Source organism: Echinops telfairi, unplaced genomic scaffold (genome assembly GCF_000313985.2).
Source record: "Echinops telfairi isolate 266 unplaced genomic scaffold, ASM31398v2 ScPeMD7_10;HRSCAF=50, whole genome shotgun sequence".
Classification (NCBI taxonomy): Eukaryota; Metazoa; Chordata; class Mammalia; order Afrosoricida; family Tenrecidae; genus Echinops; species Echinops telfairi.
In genome coordinates this window covers 10,256,980-10,269,238 of record NW_022103907.1, presented here as the reverse complement: position 1 = coordinate 10,269,238, position 12,259 = coordinate 10,256,980, and the positions used below count along the sequence as shown (strand labels likewise).

The window sequence follows — 12,259 nt, the reverse complement described above, 5'->3', positions numbered from 1 at the left end:
AAAAAAAAAATCTCTTCCGGGGATTCTCACAGGCAGCAGGGTTGAGACTCACAGCCCCTTGTCGGCTGACTTGTAATGACTTTCTCGGGGAGTCTGTGAGTACTTCCCCCAAGCTTGCAGGGACCGGCACCTTTCTGGTTTTCCTAGTTTTCTCTGGACCCTCTTTTATGGTATCTTCCAGGGTCATCTGTCCACCTACCTAGTGTTGACATTCTTCAGGCTTCAGATCTCTTTGTCTTCTTCCTCTGTGATTACTTTCTACTTCTGCAAAGAGTTACAGTCTCGGAAACCCACAGGGGCAGTTCTAACCCAGTCCTAGAGGGTGGCTACAGTCGGCATCGATTCAATGGGAGTGAGGTTTTTTGAGTTTCTACTCCCTGCCTGGCTTCCCTTTCCATGGTCTCACGTCCCACGTGTATCTCACTGTGTCTCAGCTCTCCATTTCCAGCGGGGCTTTCCCTACTGTGTGGGCAACTGACTTCGTTCCCCAGAGCTGTGGAACCAGTGAGACAAACAAGGAAGACCTGAGAAGAATCCATCCATTTGAATTGTGGTGCTGGCAAAGAATACTCAAGTGTCAGGGACTGCCCGAAGGACAGACAAACCTGTCTTGGAAAAAGTACGGCCAGAGTGCTCCGTAGCGGCAAGGAGGATGAGACTTCGTCTCACGGCCTTTGGACGTGTTGTCGGGAGAGACCAGTCCCTGGAGAAGGACATCATGCTTGGCAGAGTGGAGGGGCAGCGGGAAGAAGGAAGACCTGAAATGTGATGGACTGACACAGGGAGGCGGCCATGGGCTCAAGCAACAGGATCATTGAGAAGAGGTGCAGGGCCGGGCCGTGTTTTCAGCTGCTGTGCTTGGGGTTGCTGTGGGTGGGAGTGGACTTGTTGGCACCTATCGACAAGAACAACGAGGTGGCTTAGAATGAGCGAGGCGGCTTCTCTCACCGTCCAGGAAGCTGAAAGTCTGAAATCGGGAGTCAACAGGGCCACGTCCGTTCAGAAAGTGCTAGGGCGCAGCCTTTCGTACCTCTTCTATTTCGTCGTCCTCTGGATAGCTCTGGTCCTGTGGTCGCCTCCCTCCAATCCCCTCCGCATCTTCACTTGAGAGTCTTCCACCTGCGTCTCTTTCTGTTTAGTCTCCTCTTCTTATCAAGATGCCATCAGCGCTTAGAAGGGCTCACTAACTCCAGTACGACCACACGCTAACTGAACTCATTGTCACTGCAAAGACACGATGTCCAAATCTAGTCATATTCCTAGCGACTGAGCCTGATGACGGAATAGGTCTTCCTGGGTGCACAAGTAACCCGTGACAGCGCCCATCAGTTAGATGGTGATGCCGGACGAAAGGTGATAGACAGCCACGATCTCTGTGGGCCCAGGCTGCTTCCCTGCCCAGCCATCCTCATTGCAACACCAGCTCCCCCGATGCCCGAGAATCTTCAGCTGTTCCCGACTTTCACCCTCCTCTCCAGCCTGCGAGACTCTTTCTTCTCCAGGTCGCTTGAATCGGCTCCATTTCTCTCCTGTCCAATTTTACACCCTGGCGCGGATGAGCATTCTTTCTCACTGAGCACCGTGCCTGCCCCTAGCGTCTGCCCTCATGGTCTCTTGTTGCCTCGTGCTCTGCTTCATCCTCCTGCTGTCCTGATGTTGTTAGGGGCCGTCGAGGTGATTCTGACTCAGAGCAACGGCATGGACCACGGAAGGAAACCCTGTTCGGTCCTGGGCCACCCTGGCAGCCAGTGCTGTATGTTGGAGTCCATTGTTGCGGTCACTGTGGGTCAGTACATTTTGTCGAGGGTCCTCTCCTGTCTCACTGACTCTCTCCGAGGTCTGATGTCCTTCTTCGGGGCCTGGTGCCTCCTACAAACATGTCCCTAGCAGGTAAAATAAAGTCTCAGTGTTCTTCCTTCTCGGGAGAGTTTTTCTTGTACTTCTTACAAGAGAGATTTGTTAGTCTTTCGGGAAGCCTGTGGCATATTGGATATTCTTTGCCAACCCCCTAATTCAAAGGCATGTATTTTTGCCATGTACATGAGGTGATTCCCTACCCCGGTCTACAAAGTGGCACCTTTGCTCTTTACCACTCTGCGGAGAGCTTGTGCCGCAGACATCCCCAACGGGATACGTCGTTGGAGCTCTTGAGTGCTGGTTCCGTGTATCCATTGTGGATCCGAGTCAAATGGAATCTTTGAAAAGTCAATATTTTGTTAGTTTGTCCTGGTGTTGCCTACTGGCTCTCTTGTGAGGATTTTTGTTTTCTTTTGTCGCTGTGTAAGCTGTAGGGAAGGCTGTCTTTCCTTTCCATCTGTACATACTTCAATTCCCCTTCACTTTCAGCTGTAATGATGTTTTATAAATCCGACACACACCCCCAAACGCCCAACACACACACACACACACACACACACACACACACACCATTTAAATCTTTCAAAAGCGTCCCTTTCCCCTTAGAACAAAGTGACCAAGAAAAGAGAACCAGATTTATGTAGTAGAGAGGTGGGCTTGGGTAGGATGTGAGGGTGGATGGGGCGGAGGTAAGCATCACCCTGGGTTTCCGATTTTCCATGCACTTACTTGGCTCTCCCTGGGGTAGTGGCTCCACGGTCTGTGTGCTTGATTCTTCCTTTGGGATGAATCCTGGGAAGAGCAGTAAGATCTAGGTGACGTGCAAGCCCTGGAAGTGTCTGGCCTCAACCTTGGGAAGGGACGAGGACCCACACCGAGCTCAGGCTTTGCCTCCCAGGCTAACCGGGCACGACTGCACACACTGCTCCCCTCCTCAGAAAAAGACACCGATGTGACTATTTACCGTCAGCCTACAGAAGACATAGTACCCCTCTGGGTGCGACCGGCGCAGTGGGAGAAGGCCCATTAGGCCCCAGAGTGCCCTGTTAGCTTATCCTATTTGGGCTGCGGTTTACTTATCTGAAAAGATTATACACGTTGCTAGTGTAAACGATCCCTCTGCACGACTCAGAACACCTTGGGGTCAGGCAATCCTATCTCACGCATATAAATCTCCATCGCACCTGGTACAGGTAGCTTTCCAGTCAACTCTCTGGTGATCTAGTCAGTGAAACGGGGTGAGCCACGAGGAAGACCTGCTGCTGGGGGCTGGGTGTAGAATGGAGGGAAAAGGGCAGATCCAAGTATGTCAAACACCAGAGTTCCAAACTCAAATGCCACTGTCCTCCCCCCGCCGCCAGGACAAGAGAAAACGACGGATGAAAGTTTCGTGTTCAGAGAGGCTGTTCGTGTGAGTCGAATCTCAGCTTTGGGGGGCTCTTTAGAGCCACTCGCAGGGGGAATTGGCACCACAACATTGCCATAGAAAGAAATAAAAGACAATGAATAAAAACCTCTTTAAGCGTGGTAAGCCAATGTGCTCTGCAAGCAGAGAGGGCCTTGCGAAACAACAGGGAGATGCACTTCTGGTTTCACAAGGCACTCTTTAGAAAGACGCCTTGGAAAGAGTGCTCTGGCTGACCTTGGCATCTCCTGCCAGCAATGTGGTATTCAATGCTCCTAGTTCTGTGAACCCGAGACTCTTAATCTAGTCAAGACTGTGAGGTTCGCTGTATAATTAGCCTGCCTCTAAAAGGACCAATCCAACCACCCCCCCCAAGTTCATTTCTCCTGCTTTTCAAAAATTAAGAAGATGAAAACCAACTTTGTAAATGAAACCAGTGGAATCTCTTGAGAGAAGTGCAAGGGTGACAAGGTTGCGCAATTGTGATGGAAATCCAGTAAAGGAGTGTGGGACCAGATTGATGGATGGTGTGGTAGTTATATAATCTTTTGTCAGTTTGAAAAGGTTAAGAGTGTAGGGGTGGAGTCTAGCCTGTTAATCAGGAAATAGCGAATGAGGCCTCTGTGTGGGCATGACCTCCTCCTGAGGATTCTGGGAACTCCGGTATTCCTCCTTGGAGGCGGGAGACACTTTCTCTCTATGCTGACTTCCTGAGAGACACTTGACTGACAAGACACATGGCATTACACTGATAGACCCCGTGCCCTGGGAACTGGAGGAGCCACCTGCCAGTGCTGAGATGCCTCCACCACCACTGGATCCACAAGACTTCCAACCCACTGGCCTGTGATCTTCCTGCATTCAGCATCATTGCATGTGTTGCATGAGCCTGAAGAGGACTTTATATGTTGGTATCAGACATATGGGCTAACATCGGGCTTATGGACTTGATCTGGACTGGGCTGGGATATTTTGTCAATATTCAACTACTCTCGTATATAAACTTCTTTCTTATTCACATATGAGTGCCCGTGAATTTGTTTCTCTAGTCTACCCGGACTAACACAGATGGAAAAGCCCAAAATCTGATGGAATTCTCAGCTTAAGGTTCTTCAACCTGGAGACAAAAATCATCTCTCTCCCTTTCTTTCCCTGTGCATCGAAAACCATGGACCCATAGGACCCTCAGGACCTGGAAGGCCTGCAAAACTCCTCTAGCCCACACCCACCCACCAGGCTCCTTTCAAGATGGTCCTGTACACCCGCTGTACGAGAGGAGTGCTGATCGGTGTGGGAACATCTTCATAGAAAGGAAACCCATTGCACAACAAAGCAGTGTACCCCCCTCCCCCCAAACTGGGTTAATTGAGCTGTGAGAAAAAAACTTTTCATGGCATCAAACAGATTTTTCCCTTTAAATCGCTATCCATTCATCTATCTATCCCTCTTGTCTACCTACCCATTCACCCATCTATCCCATTTTTGTATGCTCTATGAAAATTTGCGAATGGAAATTCTACAATCACAATAGTCTGCTTCACAATGGATCCTGGGGACAGTGAGGCCATGGGAGCATTTTGTCCTAGTGTGCCTGGGTTGCCGACAATAGTAGCAGCACCAGCACCAGCGATGCACCGTGAAATATTATAGGTGCATTTGTCTCCCCTCTGTTTGCTTTCTCTTCTCTGGAACTACAGAGAACAAACATGGCCCATCAGGAAGTCCACGAGTGTCCGGAGCCTCAGCTTCCCATCATTGTCTTAGGAAGACTCTGGCAAAATGGCCCCTGGGATCCTGTATGCAGCAACCTGTTCAGAGATCCTCACAAGAAACTGGTGCTGATGATCTTCAAGGGGTGGGAACGAGGGAGCACCTCTTACTCAGTAGTCCCCGATCGTTTTAGGGAAATCCTGGTCCTGAGAACTCAGATTTAGCATGGAAATGTTACAAAGGGTCATAAGGACATCCCAAGGGCCCTGTGTCTCTGTCTCGGTTCTTCATTGTGCTCAGAAGACCGAGGGCATGAACGACGTTCATTTCTTAAAGGCTATTTGCTTTGCTGGCTTCCCAAATGAACATATTCTTTATCACACGATTAAGATGCAAGACTCTTGGGGAGAGAAAGACAATCTTGCTCTTGCACATTCAGATTAATGGTGAGATTTGAGTTTAGTCTGGCGCAGGCATTAATCCTTTGTATTGTCTACGGCGAGTCACGTGCCAACCCGCTAGTGGATCTCAATTCTCTGTGAACAACGTTAGCAGGGTGGGCAAGCTGGTCTCTGAGTGCAAAATATTTGTGATTTATATGTGTAAGCATCTTGTGTTTTTATGACTCGATTGCTACTTACTGGTCAAGCTGTGCACTTTGCTCTGTACCCTAAACAAATGACATGCTGGCGGGGTGTGTGTGTGTGTGTGTGTGTCATCACTCTGTTTGTACCCCGGGGTTTCGGCACCCTGGAGTGTTCGGAAGAACTGGAATCCCGGATGCTCTGTTACTTCAGTTTAAAAGAAACAGGGACCTGACATCCAGGAATTCCGAGCCTCATCCTCCCGTCCTGGAAACCGATCCTTCTATTTGTGTCACTCTCATTTTGTGCGTGACACACTCAGATCAATCACGTTCATCCAAAAGCCAAGGTTGAAAGTATGTGCTCAGGTGAGGCTTGGTGTTTCTTAGACTTGGTCGTTATAGGAAGGGCACATTCAAGAACACTTGTATTCTGTTGTCAGGAAGTACGGGGTGGTGTGGGGAAATACAGACAAGGCAGAAGACTGGTCCCAGGTCTATTAATCTCCAGCTGGGTGACCAGGGTGGCTCACCTACCTTCGCTGACCCTCAGTGTTTCCCTGTGTGACACTGAGGTCATCAAGGTCCTCCCATCTTTGCCTCAGTATCCCAGGAAGCCCCAGTGAAACAAATGAATATACAATTCCCTCAAAATGCAGATCCCAAATCAAACCATGCCCTGGCTCAGTGGATTACCTACTCACGCCGACCCTACACAGGGTTTCTGAAGCTACCCATCTTAACGGGAGCAGGCAGCTTTGTCTTCCTTCTGCAGAGTGGCTGGTGGCTTTGAACCACTGAGCTTGTGGTTAGCAGCCCGATGCTTACCCAACAACACCATGAAGGCTCTTTTCCCCAAAGTCTGAGACGTGCTACAAAAAGAAAGTCGAATTCCTTCGTGACCATCTTTGCTTGGCCATTTCACGGAGATGAGGGCCCAAAGAAATACTGGTTCTGAACAATTTCCATGGCAGCAAAAAGTAGAACCATCAACACTCACTGAGCGCTTACTCTGGGTCAAGCAAGTACTATCTGCCATTGACCCTGTGAGGTAGGTGCCACGAGGAGCCCATTGTACAGATGAAGAGACTGATGGCAAGAAACCCGCGCAGAGGGAGTGGCCGAGGGGAGCTTTGGACCCTGACAGACAAGCTCCGGGGCGCTTCACCTGGCCATCTGCATCTCACCCAGCTGTGGTCAGCATGGCTACAGCACCTCAGGCACACGGGCCACTGAAAAAGCAGGCTTGGAAGGGCCCGCTGGGACTCAATCCAAGTAGAGATAAGTCGTCACACGAGTCCAGAGCCCCCTGCCCCTGAGACTTGCTCTTGCTCCTCCTTGCACCAGCCACAGCTCCTTTGGCTTCAATGTGTCTGGAAATCACTAGCCTGGCATTTGCGCAAGAGCGGCACCACATGGCTCTTAGACCCTAACCTGGTGTGAGACAGACACCAGGTGGCCTTTCAGCTCCTTGGTTTCTTCTCTCAGTTGCCCCCCACCCTTAACCCCATGCTCTTGTTAGGATGGCTAGCCCTGGCCTGAGACCTGAGACCATAGAGCTGTGTAGGACCCTTGGGGAGCTTCTTGTTCTGTGCTGCTGGGTCGGGGAAGGCCTGTCTGAGAATGCCCAGGGGCGTATGAGCCCCTGGCTCTGGACAGGAATCAATGTCCTGGTAAAGTCACAGAAGCTCCTCTTTCCAAATGGCTCCACTCCACCGCTCAGTGTAGGGCAGTTGTTGGCACGCCGGCTGCCTTCTCTTACAGAAACGTTAGCTCCATGGTGAAGTTTCCAGGCCAGTGAAGCGTGTTTGACTCAAATAGAGCTCACCATACTGTGAAACAAGCCGGCATAGGGATGGTTCTGAGGAAAAGTCACCCACTTTGATCTCAAATCATTAGGAGAGGTGCCCCCAGCTTCTTCGGATACAGCAGAAGCAGCCAGGCTAGTGCTGGTGGTTCTTGCCCTGACTCAGAGGGCCCTAGCAGGTGGGATTGGGGGGTGTGCCTGGGGGACTGGGTGTGTCGGAGACAGTGGCGTTGCTGATGGATTTTTTTTTTTCTTCAGGGAAGGTGTAGGATCTGTGAAGACCGAAGTTCTAGGTGTAAGTTTCTAGACTCTGAAAATATTTAATTCATCTTTGTAGTTCTAGTTTGAACACCTAGTAGAGTGTTATAAGTTCAATATATGTATATGTGTATGCATATGAATATGCATATATGTTGAACAGAAAATTTCAAAGGGCAGCTCAAGAAGACAAAGTAAAATAGTAGAATGAAATATGCAGGGACCAGAAAAACCACACACACACACACACACACACCATACTCAGCATATCTTAAACCGAAAGAACTCAAGGAAAAAATTCAAGCCTTGAGTTGCAATATTGAAATATTCTATGGGAAAATATTGGATGATGCAGGCAGCATAAAAAGAGGATAGAAAGAATATCCAGGGTCACTCTACCAAAAAGAACTAGTCAACATTTAGCCATTTCAGCAGGTAGCATATGAGCAAGAACCAATGGTGCTGAAGGAAGAAATTCAAGTTGCATTGAAGGCATTAGCCAAAACCAAGGCTCCAGGAACTGATGGAATACCAGTTGAAATGCTTCAACAAGGTGATGGAGCACTGGAAGCACTCACTTGGCTATGCCAGGACACTTGGAAGATAGCTTTTTGGCCAAATGACTAGAAGCTATTCATTTTTGTGCCCATTCCAAAAAGAGGTGATGCAACACAATGCTCAACTATACAACAATGTCATTGATGTCACATGCAAGTAAATTTTTGTTGAACATCATCCAACAATGGTTGTAGCAGTACATTATCAGGGAGCTGTGAGCGCTGCAGGCTGGATTCAGAAGAGGACATGGAACAAGGGATATCATTGCTGATGTCAGGCGGATCTTGGCTGAAAACAGAGAGTACCAGAAAGATGTTTCCTTGTGTTTTATTAACTTATGCTAAGGCATTCATTCAACTGTGTGGATTATAACAATCTATGGACAGCCCTGAGAAGAACGGGAATCCCATTGTGCTATACTGTGCTCATGTGGAACTTATACAAGCAGTGTGTGAACAGAACAAGGGCATACTGCATGGTATAATTCAGAACAAGTGTGCCTCGGGGTTGTAGTCTTTAGCATACGTACTCAATCTGTAGCGAAAACCAGCCCAAACTACTGCCACCGAGTCGGTGCTGGCTCATAACGGCCCCAGAGGACAGGGTAGACGTGCCTCTGTGAGTTTCCAACACCCATCTGTTTACAGAAGTGGAAAGTCTCATTTGTCTCTTGAGGAGAGGTTGATGACTTCGACCTGTTGACCTTGAGGTTAGCTACCCAATGTGTAACCACCAGGGCTCCTAGTGGGCTTGATCTGCCAACATTGCAATTTGCAGCCCACTGTTTAACCCACTGTGCCTTTTGGAATAGAATATTAACTATCAATTTATCCAACTATTAATTTAAAGACAAATAACCAACCAAGCCAAAAAACCTAGTTGCCGTTGAGTTGATTCCAATCCATGACTTGTCATGTTTTAACCTAATATCATTTTAATGAAAAGTAAGTTTTTTGAACCAAACCAAAAAAGGCAGTGAGAACCGTAGCAAATTTCCTCAATCCCTGGCTCAATAGAAGCCACCTGGACTCTCTTCTCAGCTTCTGCAGCCAATCTCATTTGGTGTACTGTTTTGGTTGAATGATGTGGGGAAAGGAGCCCTGGTGGTGTAGTGGGCTACTTATCTGGCCCCAGGCTGACCACAAGGTCAGCAGTTTGAAACTACTCGCCATTCCATGGGAGAAAGATGAAACTTTCAACTCCTGTAAAGAGCTACTGTCTCGGAAACCCACAGGGGCAGATTTACTGTGTCCTGTAAGGGTCGCTAGGAGTCAGACTTGCCTGGATGACAGTGAGTTTGAGATGTGGAGAAGACCTGGTTGCACACTGATAGGCAGTCCAAAAAGGGTGCCTCTCACTGAAAGTAGGGGCCTGGGAAGACACTCTAAGAACCACTAAACAAAAGCCCCAAACCCAAACCCATTGCCATTGAGTTCATTATGACCCAAAGCGATGCTATAGGACAGAGTAGAACTGATGTTTAGGATTTTCAAGACTGTAAATCTTCACGAAAGCAGACCACCTCCTTTTTTTCCTCAAGGCATGGCTAGTGGGTTTGAACCATTGACCTTGTACCACCAGGACTCCTGAGGACCACTGTTGGTGTTAGGTGACGTCAAGTCTGCCCTGACTCATAGCGACCCTATGAGTATGACCGAATGAAACACTACCCGGTCTTATGCCAGCCTCACAGTTGCTATAGCTAAGCCTATTGACTGTTGCATCCACTGTGTCAGGCTAGCTGGAGGGTCTAACTCCTTTTCACTGCCACTCTACTTTCCCAAGCATGAGGTCCCTTTCTAGGGACATCTGTCCAAAGTAGGTGAGGCAGTCTCACCACCTTTACGTCGAAGGAGAATTCTGACTGGACCTCTTCCAAGACACACTTGTTTATTCTTCTGGAAGTCCCCAAAGAAGTACTTTTAGGATCCTTTATCAGCACCATGATGCAAATTAATGGATATGACTTCAGTCTTTCATATTCAATGTCCCACTTCCACATGCGTCGGAGGCAATTGAAAATGCCATGGCTTGGGTTAGGTGCACCTTGGTCTTCAAAGTGACCTTCTTTCTCTTTCGTTCTTCAAAGAGGCCTTGTGTAACAGATGTACCCAGTGCATCAGGACCACTATGCTGTTGTTGTTAGGCATCCTAGAGTCAGTTCTGATGCATAGCGACCCTCTATACAAGAGAACCACACAATGTGCACAACCACTTGTCTGTCAGTTTGTCATACTGTGGTGGCTTGTGTGTTGCTGAGATGCTGGAAGTTATGTTACTGGTATTTCAAATACCAGAAGGGTCAGGTTTGGGCAGAGTTTCCAGACTAAGAAGAGATTACACAGAAGGATTAGGTTGTTCACTGAGGAATTAGCCATGGCAAGCCTTATGGACCGAATCAGGACCACTAGTGTGGACCGTTTAGGAATAGTGGGCTGAAGTTCTAGATGAGTAAGTCTAGTGATGTTGTCTACCAGGTGGGAATGAGTGCTATTGAGCCAACTCCGTCTCTCTCCCACCTTCATGTCTCAAAGTCAACCATGCTCTGCAGGCTTTTCAATTGCTGATTTGGGGGTCTTAGATTGCCTCCCTTTTCCCAATCCCCCTTCTGGATGGACTTGAATCTCCAACCTTTTGTTTAGCAGCGAAGGGCATTACCCATTTGCACCACAGACAAAATGAAGGCTGTGGGAAATTCCTTACCAGACAAACTTACCAGCTATAGAGTTAGACATAAGAGATTAAATTAGGTGAGAATTTTACACAACCCTTTCCAAGTCTATGGTCTGATAATGTTATAGGTGAGGAATTGGTGACTTTCCTGCTATGTTAAAACATACATATATTAACCCATCAGTCGATGACCCCATCCATTGACGTGGGAACTGTTTGAAGTGTAGCTAAGATTTTCTAATGGTCCTATTTGCCTTTAGTCCATTACACAGGGTGAACATTGGCTTTCTGCCATCTCTAGGAGCCATCTGATCTTGTATCTATATCCAGAGCCAATCGAAGTCCCTGGGTGGGACAAACGGCTGAGTCCTCACCCAGAGGTTCACCAACACAAAGGCCTGTTGATCTGCTTCTGAGAAGTCACCCCCCTGAAGACCCCATGGAGTAGTTTCGCTCTCACACATGAGCTCACCCAGAGTTGGCATGAACTTGACGATGACTGGATAATCAATCGATGTTTGCACATCCCATGACTAGTCTAAGTTTACCACCTTCTGGCTAGGAGCGTCCTCCCAAGGCGAAGGCACTGTGAGAGTAGATGGGGAGGGTCGGAGGCACTCAACGCTGCAGAAATGACTGTACATTTTACAGGAGGAGCAGGAATGAGGGAGGAGTGGGTGGGAGCAGCAGAAGTGGGTAGGATTTACAAAGTGCTGGGAGCTCCTCTCTGGGTGAACAAGAGAGGGGATAGTCATTAGGAACGTGGAGAAGAAACGAAGACTCCCAGAGCGATGGTTATGGGTAGAAAGAAGGGCAATGCAACTAAATGTTGAATACAACCTAGTAACAAACCCAGGTTGTCAGGCAGTAACAAACAGGACCCGAGACCAGGCAATTTTCCTTGTTGCTGCCACACACCTCAGCTCCCATGACATGCCTGACTTGTGTGGGATGCTGTCTGCACTTGGTCCCAGACGTGAGTGAGCCTGTGATGGGCAAGGTGGGTGCGTCGGCTGCTGAGGTGGGAGCCTCTCAAGCTGACCTAAATGGCAGTGGTCCTTTGACCCTCTGAGCTGACATCACACCAGAAGGTTCTGGAAAGCAGCTCACAAGGAATGTTGACTCTGGATTCCTGAAGGGATGACCAACATTTCCCATATAATGTGCCCTTGTGAACAACATGTATGCACACATGTATCACACACAGTGCATGTGGGGGGGGGTTGCATGGTGTGTAAAAGAACCATACAATGCGTGTGTTCTTTATGTAAAAATGTGGTATGTAGGGTCAACGGATTTACATGCAGCCAGCAAGTTGCTTTCTTCTCTTACTTTGCCTCCTGAGGACAGTGACCCTCGTTCAGGTTTTCCTTGGCAATCAGCTGGCCTCTCTGTGGTTGGGTCCACT

The 12,259-nt window shown here is 48.4% G+C and overlaps 1 protein-coding gene across 1 annotated transcript in view; it reads right to left on the bottom strand.

The window, feature by feature from the left end:
* VIT (vitrin) overlaps positions 1-12,259 on the bottom strand; it is a 147,609-nt gene that overhangs the window by 36,309 nt on the left and 99,041 nt on the right. The window contains exon 8 of the mRNA XM_045287027.1: positions 2,587-2,649. Within this exon, the coding sequence (XP_045142962.1) occupies positions 2,587-2,649 (63 nt within the window). The remainder of the gene's footprint in view (positions 1-2,586; positions 2,650-12,259) is intronic.